Source organism: Sinocyclocheilus grahami, unplaced genomic scaffold (assembly GCF_001515645.1).
Source record: "Sinocyclocheilus grahami isolate Dianchi unplaced genomic scaffold, SAMN03320097.WGS_v1.1 scaffold277.1, whole genome shotgun sequence".
Lineage (NCBI taxonomy): Eukaryota > Metazoa > Chordata > Actinopteri > Cypriniformes > Cyprinidae > Sinocyclocheilus > Sinocyclocheilus grahami.
In genome coordinates, this window is record NW_015505456.1 from 1,538,195 (window position 1) to 1,557,404 (window position 19,210).

The window sequence follows — 19,210 nt, forward strand, 5'->3', positions numbered from 1 at the left end:
CAGGCGAGGCGAGGTGCATCTCAAACAAGCCTAATGTCTGGTAGGTCTTAGACGAGACCAGACAATCTGTGTGTGTGTGTGTGGCGAGTCCTTTTAACCAGTGCAGGTGGAATGAGAGACAGCTGGTGATTGGTGACAATGAGCAGGTGAGCGGCGGGAGGGATGATGGGAAATGTAGTTCAGATTACGTGACAGAACTGGTGACCGTGACAAATTGGGCGATTACAAAGAGTATAATCAACACATTACACAACTACACATACTCCAAATCTTGTAAAACATGTAAATCGTCATTCCAACACAGACTGAAGAGGAAACGTGTAAAATCAAGCTTTAAATACAACTGCAGAGAACACAGTAGCATCTCATTTAGAGGAATAACTCCTTACAGGCTACTAGGATTGATCAACCCAGGTAATGTGATTATCCGATATCTTGCTGAAACTTTATTTTACTCTATTGCACTTATTGTACTTTTTTATTGTATATTAGAATTATTATTAACATTACTTGCGGTAGTAAATCACAGTTAAAGTTAAAAACAAAATACAGTATCTGTGTTACAGATCCTATTTACAAAAATGATATGATGCATAATAAATATAACAGATACTTCTATCGTTCAGATACTCTTCATATGATTTCTGCATGGTCTCAGTGTCTTTCACTCCCAGTATGACAAAGAACAGGGTCTCCTGAACTCCTGTCCAAACTCATGGATCCATTTATTAGCCACTGAAAAGACACAATATATGAAATGTAGTCAGATTAACATAGATTTATTTACACATGATAGAAGATACACAATGAAACAGTAATCCAAGCCGGTTACAATATCTTTAAAAACCTACCCCATTTGTTACCCCTTAACACAGGGCATCCAGCATGCTCTGTATACAAATCCACATCTCCATTCTTGTGCAGGTTGTACCAAAACACGGCCGAACCCTTAATAAGTAGAAAAAGGATGCATTCATTTTACTTAAATCATTCTAATATACCGAATGAATCCATGTATCATTTGATCATTCGTTTTTTGATTTAATATTGAAAGTAGAAAAATGAGAAAACGGCTCCTTTTTCGTTTTTTTTGTATTTTTTCCAAAAACCGAAAACCGAAAATTCATCGTAAATTTTTTTATTTTTTTTCTAGCCCTGTCTAGACTCTGCCCCAGTATGAGTTGTGTTGAGCTATTCATAAGCCAGTTTGTTTGACAAAAAAAGATTAAATGTAGTTGCAATAAATGTGTTAAGAATCCATACAACTGCAGCAGCGGAGGACTATTATTCTGCTGCGTGATACTGCAGAAGAACTGATGACGGCACGGTTTGATCTTCGGCTGACCAATCAGCAGAAAGGGGCGTTTAATTCCCGCCCACGTGTAGAAATCCAACATTCAAGCTGTTTATTCATTTTTCCACCCATGAACGAAAAACGAAAATTTAAGATGAATTTTCGTTTTTTGGTTTTTGGAAAAAGGAGCCGTTTTCTCATTTTTCTACTTTCAATATTAAATCAAAAAACGAATGATCGAATGATACACGGATTCGAATGGATCAGTGATTTGAGGGTTTACCTTTTTTGGCTTCAATGCAACTCCAACTTCAGGGAACACAGTGGCGCCCCCTATCTGCACATCACTCATCTACAGACAGAGCCATGCCATTTATTGTTCATAAGGATTGTAAAATACAGGTAATTTGGAGAATGATCATATGAAGTAATTTGGAATTTGGAGGGCAAACTTACATAGATTAAGAATGTAGCAATCCTTCCATTCTCATTGTCCTGTGAGATCAAACAAGTTATCTTGCAATGATTTGATTGGTTAGTATGTCATCAAACTCTCACTGACACAGAATAGAGCTATTCAGTTTGAAAACCTAAAAGAGAGCCATGGATTCTCTCTGGGCTAAGGAAAGGGGGAATCCATGACAAATACTGTGTTGGCCAAATTGGTGTAATGATTTTTTTTTTTTGTATAGTGATCTTACCCATTCATCATAATGTGGTTCATATCTGCCACCAATCCCATAATTCTGAACCTGGAAAATGATTGCACTTTAATTGAAATGAAATATTCAGGTAAAACAACACCTAATATTTCACAAGGAAAATACATATTAATCAGTTGAAGATACCTTGATATCCATTGAAGTTTAATAAATGAGGTGAATATAAAATCGACTATATAAAAATATAACATCAGTCCTCAAAAAATGTATGCTCTTTGGTAAAAGTTACAAAAGAGCAGACTAAACCAACGTTGTCTGGAAGTTATATTATATTATTATGCAAGAGAATGTGACCAAGCTAGCTGCAAGACATGTTTTACAAAGCTTTGTTAAACTAGGACAGAGACAGAGTTGTCCTTAAAAAGGAGATTCTGTCTGTGCTTGAATAGGTGATTTCTTTCTTACTGTGACCATACATATAGTTCTTCAGCTGAGTCCATGGATAGTCCTGTGATGTCTGCAATCCTCTGGCTGATAGGAGCAACCACAATAGTGTCTTCCTCTAGAAAAACACTGAAAACAAGGGAATTAATTTTCAGTAACACTTTACAAGAACACTTAATTTGTTGTTATCAAATTGAACCATATTGTAAAGTCTTTCCATTTTTCTTCCAATAAGAAGTGTGAAGAAATAATATAAGTACTAATAGAAAAGTAATGTAAATGTTCATTTTGAGTGAACAAAATGGGTGAAAAAATGGATTATCATCACCCTTGCGCAGTACGGGTCTTCGACACTCCCCTTGTAGTCTCAGCCCTAGAAAGCTACAGTAGGTCACAAAAGGTAAATGTAACATCAAAAAATAAATATTTATATATAGCATCATCAAAAGTATTAACAAGATATTAAATTATAATAATAGTGAAAAATATTTGATTGATTTCTGTGTATGTGTGTGTTATATATCACTTGAGGTCTGGAGATATTCTTCAGGATCTCAATCTCTCTGTCTGAAATAATGTCATGATATCTGATGATGCGAGGCTCGTCCCACTCCACTTCCTCTTTCACAGGTGCATACATCAGTCTGGGGTTTCCTCCACCTGTGCTGTACCTACAGGACAGCGCCCTCTGCCTCTTGGAGGTCTGATTTGATCAAATATAATAAACGTCCAATCAATACACAAAGCTTCACATTGACCGTTTGCAATTTCATGTCAAATGATTTAAACTGAGACATTGCACTTGCCCTCTCATCAACCTCTCCTCTGCACAGTGATTCATATTTACTTGACTCTGTGTTCAGTGTGAATATGTCGGGGTATGATTCTCCCTGGAAGCGAAGGAATCTATAAAGGTCCAGCTGAACCTTGACTTCATCGTTAGTTGGGTCTGAGGCAAACAAAGTTTATGACTTCAATACTCTGATTGCAAAGCTGTCTGAAACCTTGCGTTTTAAAACATTAGCATTAAACTCCAGGACACCATGAGCTCACCCAGATTTAAAAGCCATTGGCTGAAGTAGATTGCCACAGGCAGGCTGCCAAAATGATAGGCTGTGTCACTAAGGTAATGGAGCAACTCTTCCTCTGTAATGGTTGAGTATTCTGTTAATCTGTCCAGACTGTACAGACACCAGAGAAAGGCATGCTGGAATTTGTCCTCTTCATAAGCAACCAACCCAACATAGAAAGCTTCATCTGCATTTAGAGACGTTTCTGTCAAATGAGAAATAAAAGCATCAATCAGATTGGAACGTGTTTTGAATGGAAAAAAGTGAAACTCTTGCAATGAAACCACATTGGTGCAGGCATTTCACCCTTAGTGATATTGTGTGGGTAGAGTTTGTAGATCTCTTGCAGTCTGATCAGTCCTGAAGCTGCACCATCCAAGTCTTCCAGCTGTGGGATCTTTGCTAATGTCAGTAGTGTCTGATACACTGCAAGATTTTCAAACATGAGACCAGATCCATAACAACTGCATTGTGATCATAGAACATGTGTAATAAAATAGCTTCAAAGCATTTATCACTGCGTGACTCTTTGTTCTCCACATTTTTATTTCTATTAATAAACTACAATACATGATTATTTCCCATTTCCCTTTATGAAATAAATAAGCTCTCACATTGATATTGACTCTGTTGAGTGTAATCTACAATGTCCATCCATTCAGCTCTCACTTGTCTGAGGAATTTGTAAGCTGCCACAGGGTCTTTGATTTTATCAGGGTCATCAGGGTCTAAGTATGAGCCCAGTTGAAGCAGCAGAAGAAGGCTGGATTGAAGATAAAAGTTCATCAAATGTTGTAGTGATAAATAAATGTATTTAATCTTGATCTAAGATCAGATGTAAGATTGTTAAATATCCACAATTAGTTTCTTATATACCAGGATATTGCTATAAACTGAAAAAAATAATAATAATTTTTTAGATATGGAATTTTCACCTCTTCATTCTCTTTAAATTTTTTTCTTCAGCTTCAATGTACCAATCGAAGGTCTCCAGAAGTAATTTTTCTTCTTCAAAAAGTTGTGAAATTTTATCTATAAAACAATTACATCTCCACTTAATTTTCAAAGAGCAGTACATATTTTTTTTCCCGACATAACGAGGTATAATGAAAAAGGTTTATTCATTAGGTAAGAAACCAAAGAGAAAGATAATTGTTTAGACAATAATGGAATCAATAACTAAAAAATGGAAAATTTGATTATAAATCTGATTATAATCAGAAGTGTCTCGCAAAATGAATAAAAAAATAATTTCATGGCAACAGTTTAAACTCAGAGAAATATATGGGGAAAAAACTGTAAAATAACAATTAAAAAATAAATAAGCTCAAATTAATGAATTGATATTGTATCCAAATATAAATAATAATATACCTGTTGAAGTGAAGAATTCATCCCCAATAGTACAGACAATCAAAGAACACACCACAAGAAATGTCAGTTCCTTTACAGCCATTATATCAGACCTTCAATAACTCAAAACAAAAATATGTTTATGTATCTAGAAGGGAACTAGCGAAGTTTAAATACAGTCTGTTTATATGCATCATTTAAAGACACACCTGTATCTGCCCACATTTTCCAATTTCCCAGTACTGCAGTCAAAGATTTCTGAAATGAAAGTGAAAATTAACATGAGTGAGCTCACATGACAATAACGATGCTTCTTTCATTTCTTGTACATATTAATTAGATGTACCTAATAACTGACCAACCATTGTTGTGTCTGTTCGATCATGAGACCTGTTTTAAAACCATTTAACACTGTAAACACAATGGGCATATAGAATTTTTATTTACTATATTGAACTTTTTTCTATTAGTCATTTGTTTACAATCCTTATTGTGTTTGCTGTGCAAGTATTTTTTAGACTTACTTGAAATGATCTACTTTACGAAAAGTGTGCCGCCCAGTTCTTTTAAAGCAGGAATAGGTTTCACAACCAATCCCTCGCATATCATCACAGGCTGTCAGGTTGACATACCAACAGACTATTTAAAGACAAATATTTTTCACCTTGCAGCCTCACTTGTGGTATTTACATCAGTTCAGACACTGGCCAAATTTCTAGTGCCTTCATAGAGAGAACAACAAAATAAAAATAATTCAGTTATCTAATTCATCTGTCATTCAAAATATTGTTATAAGAATGCTGTGTTAGCAACCAAGTCTGCATCACATGTGAGTGTGACTAATGCAGAAACTAAAAGTTAAAGTACATCATTACGTCAGCATATATGCAGAGGCGGACAAAGTACTCAACTCCATTACTTGAGTGAAAGTACAGATAATGCTGGTCAACTATTACTCCATTACAAGTAAAAGTTGTAAAGACAGATTTTTACTTAAGTAAAAGTACAGAAGAACTTGCTTTTAAAAGTACTTAAGTACCAAAAGTAAATTTCCTTTTTTATGTCAATGCACTGTTTTATTGTTGTACGTAGTAGTACTTGCAATACTTCTGAAGCAACTTAGAATACATTGCACCTGCTGAATACACTGACTAACGTGTAGTATATTTGGAATAAAGAGCTTTTAGAATGAAACCTATGGGGAAAAAAACAAAAAAAAAATTAACACCCCTACCCACAAAAGCAGGAGGGTAGTGATCTCACACAGCTCTGACAGTGTGTGTGCACACATCTGCATGTGTAGCCATTCATCCACATCTGAACAGAGTGGACAGTGAAATCCTGTAAATACAGAGTGATAAGGAAGAAAATAAAATCAAACCTTCTTTAAAACCCAGCAACACAACTGTAGCTGTATAACTTTACAACAACAACACTGCTTTAACAAAAAAGCAAAACAGCAAGACTTATTTGACATCAAAACAAAACTTTAAATGCTGTCTAATCGTTCTCGCAGTACTTGGATGTCACACACAGAACGGTCTGTGCAGTGCTGCTTCAAGTCCAACACCTGTGTTGTGTGTGTGCATCATAATTCACACATTGAGGCTCTAAAGTATGTTGACAGCCTTGTTTTCTCCATGTGGGGTTCAAAGACTGAACAGGAGGACAGAGATGATCTCATACTGCAATAACTGTACGTCACGGCCTCTGGAAATCATTCTTGCACTTCCTGATCTCGATTGGTGAAAAAATGAAAGAATATAAATATATTATGTTGAAATGGTGAAATCACTATCAAAAATATCAGTCAATCTCTGTGTATGTCATTCAGCTTTTAGACACTATTGAATTTAAACAGTATCATATCACAATGTGATCAGCTCTGTTCAGATAAGTCTTTCATCACAAAAACACATTTTCTTATCAGAAATCTTGTCAAATAAATTCTAGTTTCCAGGCCATATATGTATTTCAAATATACACATGAATGGTGATCAGAATGTTTTTTTAACATTCAAATGAAAGAAAAAAGGAATTTCACACACACACATGCAAGCACACACACACACATACGTTGGGTTTCTATGTTTTATGGGGACATTTTTATACTTGTATATTTTTATACTTTTTATACAAACTGTATTTTCTATCCCATAACCCTAACCCTACCCCTCACACAAAACTTTATGGATTTTTAGATTTTCAAAATAGTTCATTCTGTATGATTTATAAGTTTGTTTTCTCATGGGGACCAAAAAATGTTCCCATGGGGACATTTGGTCCCCATAATGTAGGGAATACCAGGACCCCCCCTTCCCCCCTCCCCCCCCACACACACACACTCGAGGTTGCTTATTGTGAGGGAACAAAATAAGAAAAAAGCGGAAACAATGAGCAAGAAGGAAACTAAATCCATAAATATTATTGCAGTATAAACATGTGAACAAACCGAGTTTGAGTAAACAATACGATAATTTTTTTTCTAACTGTTGCATCCAATACCTCCAATCCAACAGGCGGCACTAAAATGCTTTTGTACCAAATAAACCCCGTTGTTTCTGTCGTCTGCGGGAAAGACGTCACTTTGGCGCCGAATCGTAGCGCGCGGAAGAAAACATCGGTGCTTCAGAAATTTTAATAACACGCCAAAATATATATTAAAAATATATATTCCGGATTTATTCAGTATCAGCAGTGCAAGACCCCTACGATGCAGCGAAGCATAGCGTGAGTGTGTCCTGCTCTTCTGTTTTTTTTATCCGTGATGTTGACCACAGAACATTCACATTACATGCAGTGTCTGATTCTGATACAAGACCGCGTTTAACCTATAACAACTAACTTACACTAACTGTGACAATAAGGGTTTTCCTTTCAACTGCATTTCTTTATGTCAGAAATTATAATACCGTATCAACTTGAGGGAGTTCATTTGTCTTTATAACGTGATCTCGTTGTTTCCCGCCCACAGGTCATTCTTTCAGCCAATGAAAAGTAAGGAGAAGAGTGATGGACAGGTCAAAGCAAAGATTGAGTAAGTGATATTTAGCAGTGTTTTCCCAATTAAACATGTTGAATTAAGCTTCTTTTTTTTCTAATTGAACACAATGTTGTAGAAACCTCAAAACTAATTTTGTGTTGATTCTGTGTGTATTCTCGTTGGTAACAGTGACAGCTGTGGAGCTGAAGGAATATGAAAACAAATAAGCAATGTTATAATGATAATGTTTTTCTCTTCCTTCTGCTCAGACCTGTAAAAAGTCCCCTCAAAATTCAGAATGGTGTGCAGGAAAGCGATTCACCAGTAAAGAAGATTCATAAACGCAGTCGAGCAATCATAGACAGCGATGATGAAGATCAACCGATAGTAGAAGAGCAGGTGCCAAACCAGAGGGAAGTTGAACCAGTAAAGCCAGAGAAGGTAAGATTTATTGAGTTATCATGAGCTTCGACTAGGGCTGCCACTAATGAATATTTTTATTTCGATTAATTTATCGATTAATCTAAATGATTAATATCCCACCAAAAAAATCTACAATTTTAAAGAACATTTTATTAAACTTGCAACTTTGCCATTCAGTAGTGTACCATAAAAAAGTATAAATGTAAACAAGCCAATGACGAAATTTTAAAATGTAAACAAACCTAATAAAAATGAAATAAAAAGAAAATAATTACAAAAGTCTGAGAAAGTCAGCATGTTCTTAATGTCAATATATCCACATGTTCTGGGTTACAGCTGTGAGTGCAACTACAAAGGGGGAACAAATCTGTTTAAATGAACCCCAACAGTTGGGTTTTCACATTAAATAAATGCAATGTTTAGAGTCCACTAGAACCAAGTATTAAAATGTTATTATTAAAAGTTATTATTATTAAACATTTTAAGTATTAAAAGTACTCTTAGAAATGTGTAAACAACAGATTTAAACAGACATCTCCAGCATGATGAAAAAAATTAACAGAGGGCTTCAGTAGTGAAACTCCAAATGAAATCCAAATTTCTATGAGATCCTTTTTTAAAGCAACAGAGAGTGCAAGAAGCAAGTGTCCATCTCATAGTTCAAATCACTGAAATCAAAGTTCAGTATTATAGTGTAAGAATGACAACATGTCCACGAAATAATATAATCTCTATTATAGATCAGTGAATAGAGCTAATGTACAGTACGCATTACAACAAAGGCCTGCAGGGGGCGCCAACGGCCTGACGATTGTTTTTACACATTACGTTGCGATCTAATACTTGTTTAACTCTTTCCCCGCCATTGACGAGTTATCTCGTCTTTTAGAAGACAACGCTTCCCCGCCAAAGAGTACAAAACCTCCCAAACAAAAACACACGTGAACAGGACGGAGAAACGAGCGATCTCTTATGTAAACCGATGCATATGAAAAATAATGCGATCATCAGCAATGGCAGCATATAAATGAAAACTGCATAATGTTACGGAGTAAAATGTTGATCCAGGGAGTGGTATATGTCTGTGCAAGCTTTGGAGGTGTTGATAGAAGCGATTTACTGGATTTATGCTTTGATAATCGTACTGAATATTACCCAGATGTAGTTTTTGATAAAAATTTTATTTTTGCTCAAAATTATGCATTCTTATGAAATCTACCTATATTCAAGTGTTGATAAAAAAAGAATGCTTTAAGCTAGAATAAAACTGATTTTTTTTTTGTTTAAAAGTTGACGCTCTGATCTTTATTTTGGTGTATTGCATATTCAAATATTCATACAGAAAAATATTCTGGAGGCCATAAAAATTTTAGTGAAAATCATCAAAATCACTGGCGGTGGCTGGCAACATTTCTGACATTTCAAAAATGCTGGCGGGAAAAGAGTTAATATTGGCCAAGCATCATTTAATTCAAATGTCCACTTAATCTTAAATATTTGCCCATTTCTTTATGACAGAAATGCTATAGTCACTGTGATTAAATGAATATGTGGACATCAAAACGTGTAAACTCAGAGTGAGGGTTTGAGCTTTTATTTTGCATGGATTTATAAATGATTCACCTTACAAATCTGATGAAATGGCGCACGTTGCGTTCCCAGATGAACGTTTTAATAAACCCAAACTCACAACAACATGCAGAGATGGAGTTTGAGACGCTCCACACATGTAAATGATAACAGTTCCTGTGGAACAGCATTTACTGTGAACTGTGAGCTGTGAGACGCACGTACGTAACCTACAGGCCTATAACTGCATTGCATATAATTATTTAATTAAATCGTAGTGTTTGTGAATTCACAGTTATGCTTAATTATGATTTTTAAACGGGTTTAATATATCATGCAGCCTTGGAAAACAGTCTAATAATGTGTTTTATGGATTCTCGTCCGTGAAATGCGCCACTTCCGGTATTTTGCCGGTTAGTCGACGCAGGCAAAAAATGAAGTCGAGGATTTTTTAAAGTCGAATAGAATCAACGAATCGAGACAGCCCTAGCTTCGACCATTAAGAGATGTCAGTATTTTTGTTAACAATTCTGTTTCTATGTCTTACTATGTTAAATACACAGAAATCTGATGTTACAAAGGCTGCTTCCACTCCGGTTTCTCCCAAAACACCCATAACCCCGACGACTCCGGTCACGTCGAGTACCCCAGCTTCCTCAGGTACTCCGGGAACTCCAGCAACTCCGACATCAACATCGCCGTCAGGCATTCCCAAACGCAAGACAGGTCTGTATCACTCTCTTCTTCTCACATTCCTCCTTGTGCTACTGATTCCGGTCACGTCGAGTACCTCTGTTGCGGTGGTAACCCCAGCTTCCTCAGGTACTCCGGGAACTCCAGCAACTCCGACATCAACATCGCCGTCAGGCATTCCCAAACGCAAGACAGGTCTGTATCACTCTCTTCTTCTCACATTCCTCCTTGTGCTACTGATCATTTATTCTTTCTTTAATTAATGCTCCAAAAAAAGGCACGTAGTAGATTGTGTACCACAGGATTTTCAGGAAAGTTTATGTTTTAAATATAATACAATAGGCTGTGTGGTATTGAAGTCCCTCTCCCATTCTCTAGCCCGCAAGCAGTTCCCCAAGAGGAAGCTGGAAAGCAGAAGTGATGGAGAGGGGGCAAAAGAGGAGGGGAAGGAGGTTGACGAAGGGCAGGAGTGTAAGAGAGCACGAGTTGAGGCCTCACCTGGACAGACAGGTGAGATGAGTTGATCTCTGCGCACAGGTATAACATCTCCATTATCTTAATGTGTTTCTCACTGTTTCTTCTCTTTCTCTCTTCAACTCAGACAACGAGATGATGGAGGTGGAAGAGAAGAGCGCAGATGGGAAGACTGCAGTGGAGGAACAGAAAGAGAAGGATGAAGCAAAAACAACCGTAGTTGAGGACAATGCAAACAATAAGATGAAAGAAAAGGTTAAAAATAAGGTAAAACAGGAGAAAAAGATACATGTAGAAAATGGGAAGAAAGAAAAAAAAGAAGACAAGAAAGAGAAGGAACATAGCAGTCCTGAACGAGCGGTTAATAAAGAAAAAAACACAGAGGAGGAAGGGGGATCGGCCAAAAAGAAACCCATCAGCTGCTTTTTTGGTAAACTTTTTGTCCTTTTCTTTCTCTTTGTTATCTTCCGTCTTTTTATTTAAAGGGGTGGTTCACTCCAAAATTAACATTGCCATTATTTACTTACCCCCATGACATCCCAAACCTGCATGATTACTGAAACAGTTTTTATTTTTAGTTTAACTTTTTTTTACATTCATTTATAACTTACGTCTTACAATCTCTTGTAGCTCCCAGAAAGGCAGCTGTCAAACTGGAAAAAGAGGAGCGAAATGAGAGAGAAAAAAAGAAGGATGGGGAGATCTCTGATGCTGCTGAACAGAAAGAGGAGAAAAGGTTGAAGTAAAAAAATGTTTACATGTTAATCTGACTTGGAATATTTTACATAAAAAATATAATTGTTTGTTTTGAAAGGGCACAATTTTTTTCTTTGACTCCATCTGAATGATCTTTATTGTTTTGACAGTGAAAAGGGGGTGGATTCTGCAGTCCAGAGCCAGTATGATCCCTCCAGAGCACATTACCATCCCGTTGACCACGCCTGCTGGAGGAAGGGCCAAAAGTAAATTTTGCATTTGATTAGCTATATAACAATGTGCTGCAGAAATTAGTTCAAAAAAATAAACTGAGCTACAGTAGCATTTTTGCTACTGTTATACTCACTAGTCTGGTTGTGTTTATTCTCGTGTTCTTTCAAACTATTCTAACTCAAACTTTCCAGCTTGTAGACTTTAAATTAACATTGAAAGATTTGTTGGAAGCTTAGTGGATATGACAAAGTAGCGTGTGCATGCAGTCATTGCTTTTGTAGCTTTTTACTTGTTTTGATTGTATTTAGGCTTCAAATTAATTATAAGTTGTTCATTTGTGTAGATTATATTTATGAACAGAATGTGTAAGAATCAACTTTGATAGCTATTTTCTGCAATAATGCAAAAGCCAATGGAAAATCCTATTGACTCCTCTGCCAAGGGAACCAGGATGATGCTAACTTATGAATTGACTTGCAAAAATGTGCAAAAATCTCTGCAAGACCTTAATATCATTGTTATATAAGATCAAGAAAGTTAAATGGAAATGATTAATCCACTAAATTTATAGTAATTTTCCCCTAAGGCATTAACAAAAAGCTTGATACAATTACAAAATAATTTTTTCTTTCTAAAGCAATAAAGTTTGATTGACACTTTCTATGGGAGTTCATTGTTGTATGTTTTCTTTATCTCTTTCTCAGAGTGCCATATTTGGCTGTCGCTCGCAGTTTTGAGAAGATTGAAGAGGATTCGGGCAGGTATGAAGTAGAATTATTTTGTATATACTGTGTATGTGTTTTCTCTTACATCTATTAGAGTTTAAAAATAGGTGTGTGGAGCAGTTACATTTCAATCTTATTTTTTCTTTTTTTAGGCTGAAGAACATTGAAACGCTTTCCAACTTTCTGCGATCTGTAATTCTGCTTTCTCCAGGTGAGTGTGTATTCATTGAATTTAAGTAGGTTATTAATTATTTATGCCTGACAGGGATTGTTTTTCTTTCTTTTTGTCCAAGTAGTGAATAGGTGAACAGGTTAATGACTCTGTTAGGGAGGCAGATTGAAGAAAATACTTTCACTTGATCTTGTGCAAAGCACAAAAATGTAGCATACATTCAAAATATGTAAGCTTCACTGTTTCCATCTGTTCAATATTCTGTTGTTTGTTTAGATGACCTGTTATGCTGTGTGTACCTGTGTTTGAATCAGCTCGGCCCTGCATATCAGGGTCTGGAGCTGGGCGTTGGGGAGACCGTCCTGATGAAAGCTGTCGCTCAAGCAACTGGTAAATATATTTGTGTTTTCCCTAATGTCATTCACCATTCTCCTTGCCTGACCCCTGTACTGTTAACTTTTGTTACCAGGGCGACAACTGGACAAAATCAAGGCGGAGGCTCAGGAGAAAGGTGACCTGGGATTGGTTGCTGAAAGTTCTCGCAGCAACCAGAGAATGATGTTTGTACCGGCCAATCTAACAGCAGGGGGCGTTTTCAACAAACTGAAAGAGATTGCTAACATGAGTGGAAATTCTGTGAGTACAAATGCAGTAATGACAACAATATTGTGAATGTATTATTACAATTTAATGCAACTGTTTTTAATATTAATATGTTTTGAAATATAATTTATTCCTGTGATGCAAAGCTGATTTTTCAGCATCATTACTCCAGTCTTCAGTGTCATATGATCCCTCAGAAATCATTCTAATATGTTGATTTGCTGCTCAAGAAATGTTTCTTATTATTAATTTCAAAACTATTTTCCTGCTTCATATTTTTGGAAATCATAATCATTATTTTTCAGGAGTCTTTTAATAGAAAGTTCAAAAGTACAACATTTATTTCAATAAAATCTTTTATGACAAATGTTTTAACTGTCACTTTTGATCAATTTAAAAACAATAAACATTTGAGTGTTCTCAATGAAAATCCACTTCCTCTCTCTCTTGCTCATTTTCTCTCTCTGTGTTAGGCCATGAATAAGAAGATTGACATTATTAAAGGCTTGTTTGTGGCGTGTCGGTTTTCTGAGGCTCGATACATTGTGCGGTGCGTCATTTTACCTTTCACTTACGACTTTTTAAATTTATCATCTGACCAACCATGCAGAAATGTTGAGGTCATTCTGAAAAATACTGAATAATGAATGTAATTTATAGATGACAGTTGATTTTTGCTAAATCTAAACTATGTGCTGCTGGCCTTGATTATACTGCTGTATGGTGACAGATTAATATGAATATTAATGCGGAAGTGAAATATGTTAGTTTGATTGGTTGCTTGTGTGATTGACAGGTCACTGGCTGGGAAGCTGCGGATTGGATTGGCTGAGCAGAGCGTTCTCGCGGCTCTCAGTCAGGCTGTGTGTCTGTCGCCCCCGGGCCAAGGTTTGAAATGATCCTAATGAAACTGGCATTAAAAACATCATAATCAGAGCATTGATAGAACCTCCAGGCATTCGACATTTGCTATTAGATTAGTCTCTGCCGTGATGAATAAAAAATGAATAACGTTTAAACATGTAAATATTAATTAGGTGTTCATTTAGGTTAGCAGTGCTGAAATGTTACTAATATGTTTTTCTTGTGTTGGCTCAGAGTTCCCACCAGCTGTGCTGAATGCAGGGAAAGGAATGAGTGCAGAAAACAGGAGAGTGTGGCTGGAGGAGAAAGCACTGATCCTAAAACAGACATACTGGTGAGTGTGTGTGTGTATCTGCAAAACACTGATCAAAAATGGTTTAAAAGTACCAATAAAAACATTTATGTATATACAAGTATGTTACAAAATGTAATTAAATTAAAAAAAAAATTGTTTTGCCATTACAATTTTTTTTTTTAAAATGTACAAAAATAACAATACACTGATTTTTCACAGATGTACTTTATTACTGTACTTTTGATCAACTAAATGCACACACACACACTCGTTTCACTATTCTTCCTTATCTAGCAATTCATATGTGGGCAGAATTCAACTACTGTAATCATTTCTTAATTAAGCACAGTAAAAAAGTGATAGTTTCATCTACATAAATCACTTTAATACATTTAATAATTTAATTTAAGTTTAAAACTGATTTAGGGGTTTGCATCAATACTCAAAAACATTCACGTAAGTACCTGTGGCTTTTCATTCATTAGTTTTCATATAAAGTTTAAAAATATATTTTAGGTCCTCCAATTGGGGAAAAAATCCATTGTAAATAATATGAGGTAGGGCTGCACATTTAATCGAATTTCTGATTGCGATTACAATTATGGATGCCACAATTACGTAATCGTTCAAAGCGGCAATTCATCGTTCAAAGTCCACTTATGTTATTCTGCGTGCTTAAGATGCGTTTTTTTCTTTCTACATGTTATCTTAAGGGTTTTCCCCATTATTTAAATTTTAGTTTTAGTATAACATGATAATACCATTCATATTTTTACTTTTTTATAATTTAAAGAAGAAACCAATCCGATGTATAGTTGACATTTGAGGCTTAATACTATAGAAAAGCACAAAGTTTTTCAGTTAGAGTGTTTTCAGCTTGTTTATTTTCATGTAAAAATACGGCATGCAGTTGCCTAAAACAATGGTGTAAACATCATTCAATGTAAATTGTGATAATCGTAATTAATAATCGCAATTACAATTTCAAGGGAATAATCGACAAATATGATTTTTGTCATAATCGTGCAGCCCTAATATGTGGTGTTTCGGATACCCCCAAAAGGCTGAATAATGTTTTTGACTCGTTAAAATGGCTTTGGTCATATTTCTGTTTTTACTTTGCTAATTATGTTTTGTAAAGACCATGTAACCAGATTGGTTTAACCCTCCTTGTCTTGTGACTCAAAGAAAATATTTTAATAGGGTCTCTGGTTTAGAGCTCATTAGCAAAGATTTTGGAAGTCTGTTTCATTACCGCAAAAATGTTTAATAGCTGTATAAACTATTGATATGTACAAATGTAATTCTTCCTTGTCCGTTTAATGAAAAGATATTCATATTGCGATGAATGTATATACATGTAACCAAGGTTATTTTCGTAAACGAAAACTAAAACTAAGACGAAAACGATTGATGAAAAAACAATTTCGTAAATTGAAATTAAATAAAAATGTCAAAATATTTGAAAAACTAAAACGAAACTAACAACAGTTATTGAAAAACTAACTGAAATAAAATGATTATCAAAAATAAATAATAGTTTTCGTAATCATTACGTTCTCACCCCTTGGCGGAAAAAATATATGAGCTATGTTGCGCCGGCGCTTTAGGGAAATACCTGTAAATGGCGCATGCACACATGGGAGAGACGCAACGCAGTTTAAAGCAGAGTCCTGCACAGGTCCTGTTTGGTAAACGTGCACCAGCAGTACTTAACAGAACACTCGACCCGTTATCCAACAGCAGCACTAATTTAATTCTGTATCAGACCAGAACCGTTTGACTTAAAGACCGCGAGTCGTGACCCGAACCGCACCCGCATTAAATCTATTACATCAGGTAGGCAAAATTATTTATTTTCTCATGTAACACATGAATCAAACCAAAATTAGGCATTCTAAGTTGGTGCTTTGAAGAAAAACAGGCAAGCAGCACAACGTAATAATTAACAGAAAAAAAGACGAGAACGCACATCCTTTCTGAAAACAATACAGAACTTTAGCCAAGCATCTTGTGAGCACTCTGCCAGGCTTTCGGACAAATGTGCATATAAATCACATCATAAACGCTTATAATTCTTAATAAATGAAAATAACATTCAAATATGAGCCTTTACTGTTAAATGAGATTGCCGTTATTATTGCATTTCATTAGTCCCAGTTATGGTTATGCGCAGTTGTTCACGGAAAAGTGAGCAAGACACGACAGTTACAATATATTATGATTGTTAAAAAAGAAAAAAAGACATATTACCATCATAACCAAATTAGGCTACATTTATTGTCATATTAAGTATCTCAATACACATCATTAGATATGAAATTAAGCACAACTTGTGTAGATTTATTTAGTAAAAAGGCTTGACTGCTTCATTTTGGCGTATATTTGTATACTTTTACCATTTAATCAAACTCGGTATGCGTTCATTTTGTGTCGCTAGACATTTGCATCACTAAGGCTAAATTATGCCCAAGTCTTTCTTTGGCCTGCACTCTGGAAATGATCTGTTAATGCTGTTAAATTTTAATTAAAACTGAAACTAAACTATATAAAAACTAAATAAAAATGTGTTCACAAAATAAAAACTAAACTCAAACTAACAACAATATTAATTGAACTAATAAAAACTAAACTGAATTGTATAGCAAATTTGAAAACGATATTAAAATAAAACTCATTTAAAAATTCAAAACTATAATAACCTTGCCTGTAACTACAAGTCCAATCACAAGGCTGAAAAAAAATCTAGATTTTTTTATATTCTACCCTATTGGCTAACATACACCGCAACCTGATTGTCAAACACAAACTGGTGCTGTGAGGGATAATTATCCATATACTACAAACAATATTTCAATTACGACTGCAGGTGTCCACTGCATAACAAGTGCCTGCTTAATGAGTATAATTTGTACCCTACAGGAAGTCTGATTTTAGCAAATTGGGCAGGTGTTGCCGTTACTATATATCACCTCAATGCATACAAATAATGTTTTCCCTCATTGTTCCTCCCAGTGAGATGCCAAATTATGATGCAATCATTCCTGTTTTGATGAAGGAGGGCATAGATGAACTGCCCAAACACTGCAAGCTCACCCCAGGTACTGACCAATCACACCACTTGCTCAGTTCTCCCACCAACCAAAAGAAAATTTAGTTTAGAATGAGACTGAACTGCATTGTGTTTTACAGGTGTGCCCCTGCGACCCATGTTGGCTCACCCGACTAAAGGGGTTGGTGAGGTAATGAAACGTTTCGATGAGGCATCTTTCACCTGCGAGTATAAATATGATGGAGAGAGAGCCCAGGTGTGTGTTGTTTTATTCTTATTCCACAAGGTGGAGTCTCAGCCATAAAAGTGACTTTCTGTTTCCATAGCAATATCAATGATTAAAATGTTAATTGCTTTTTTGTTTTGCATTTAACAGATCCATATTCTTGAGAATGGAGAGGTGCGCATTTTTAGCCGAAACCAAGAAGACAACACAAGCAAATACCCTGATATTATTTCACGAATCCCACAGGTAACACATATGCACCCAGAAAGATGGAAATAAATAGAAATCAGATGGACACAAAAGCAAATCTCTGTGTTTAAACACAGGTGCACACTGTCCAATTTCTTTCCACAATTTGGCTGTCTAATTTCAGGGATAATTAAAGATTCCATCATACGGCAAAATTGGCAGTCTGGGATTGCCTAAGCCTCAGTGTGACATGCTCACTGATGCCCAATTAATTGCTTTTGCTAAGAAATCTTAGCCTTAGAGGTTCTGGCAGAGTGGTTATATTTGGTCATGTTTTATGTGAAACATTTTGGGGTCGATGCTTAATATATACTAATATAGAGATTTTAAAAATAATAATAAAAAAACACTATTAAAAATATTTCAGTAATTAAAATGAAGTATAAATACTGTATGATATGAAAAGCTTAAATCAAATATAAATGCTGCTTTGACAACTAACTGAAATAAGTTTGTGTTAAAATTACTAAAACTGAAAAAAAAATGAAAGAAATGTAGGAATAACAAAATAAAAGCTTGTTCAAAATCTGAATAATTACTATTATAGTATATTAAAATAATACTAAAATGGAGCGATCATATATTTCAGAACTAACATGGACTGGTGACTTCAAACGCCTATGCAATGTGTGTCGCAACTCAAAATGTATCTTGTACAGTAGGGCTATGCGATTAATCGAAATCGCGATTTGAGACATTGCGATTTCCTAATCGTAAAGCCTGCGATGTGGACGCGATATTACTCTGTTCCAGAGCATATGCATGACTGCCTGCCTTGAGTTGCAATCTTACTTGCCCTGGGCAAGAGTGAGCGCACCTCCGTTCTCCCCAATCAGCACTGCTCTAGCCAACTGCGTAAACACCCACCATTAAATTTTTTTTTTTTTAAACGGACCGCGGGACGGGAGAGAGACAGAGTGGGATTATGGCGTCTACTGGGTCAGATCGATAGTTAGGCAAATTAAAACTAAAGAAAACCGTATGCAACTTAAGCTTCGAAATGACAGACAACTAACAAAAATGGTCATTTGCAAGAGCTGCGTCACAGCGCATATCAAAAGCTCCCTTATCAGTTCTGTTTTCAGTACTGGAGAATAAAAGATACATTCTTAGATGTTTTTGTTAGTAC

General features: G+C 35.6%; 2 protein-coding genes across 4 annotated transcripts in view; one reads left to right on the forward strand and one right to left on the reverse strand.

The window, feature by feature from the left end:
• Positions 1-517: 517 nt before the first annotated feature.
• LOC107600118 (prolyl 4-hydroxylase subunit alpha-1-like) lies at positions 518-4,926 on the reverse strand. Its single transcript, XM_016291909.1, has 14 exons — positions 4,845-4,926; positions 4,406-4,502; positions 4,085-4,233; positions 3,777-3,896; positions 3,454-3,675; positions 3,207-3,349; positions 2,927-3,103; positions 2,729-2,781; positions 2,433-2,529; positions 1,996-2,046; positions 1,751-1,789; positions 1,578-1,646; positions 852-948; positions 518-735 (listed from the first exon to the last, which is right to left on the reverse strand). Exons 1-14 carry the CDS (start codon positions 4,924-4,926, stop codon positions 665-667), a joined length of 1,467 nt encoding a protein of 488 aa, XP_016147395.1. The 3' UTR covers positions 518-664.
• A 2,470-nt stretch (positions 4,927-7,396) lies between these two features.
• LOC107600072 (DNA ligase 1-like) overlaps positions 7,397-19,210 on the forward strand; it is a 24,920-nt gene continuing 13,106 nt past the window's right edge. Inside the window, exons 1-19 of one of the 3 annotated variants that reach the window (XM_016291848.1) lie at positions 7,397-7,553; positions 7,798-7,860; positions 8,076-8,247; positions 10,362-10,458; positions 10,621-10,686; positions 10,870-11,001; positions 11,093-11,395; positions 11,596-11,707; positions 11,832-11,927; positions 12,600-12,656; positions 12,773-12,831; positions 13,069-13,182; positions 13,262-13,428; positions 13,869-13,945; positions 14,192-14,283; positions 14,494-14,593; positions 17,570-17,655; positions 17,747-17,862; positions 17,983-18,078. In XM_016291848.1, the coding sequence (XP_016147334.1) occupies positions 7,537-7,553; positions 7,798-7,860; positions 8,076-8,247; positions 10,362-10,458; positions 10,621-10,686; positions 10,870-11,001; positions 11,093-11,395; positions 11,596-11,707; positions 11,832-11,927; positions 12,600-12,656; positions 12,773-12,831; positions 13,069-13,182; positions 13,262-13,428; positions 13,869-13,945; positions 14,192-14,283; positions 14,494-14,593; positions 17,570-17,655; positions 17,747-17,862; positions 17,983-18,078 (2,022 nt within the window). In that variant the 5' untranslated portion in view covers positions 7,397-7,536. Of the gene's footprint in view, positions 7,554-7,797; positions 7,861-8,075; positions 8,248-10,361; positions 10,525-10,620; positions 10,687-10,869; positions 11,002-11,092; positions 11,396-11,595; positions 11,708-11,831; positions 11,928-12,599; positions 12,657-12,772; positions 12,832-13,068; positions 13,183-13,261; positions 13,429-13,868; positions 13,946-14,191; positions 14,284-14,493; positions 14,594-17,569; positions 17,656-17,746; positions 17,863-17,982; positions 18,079-19,210 lie in introns of all 3 variants that reach the window. The other 2 variants (XM_016291850.1, XM_016291849.1) reach the window with 2 other exon arrangements.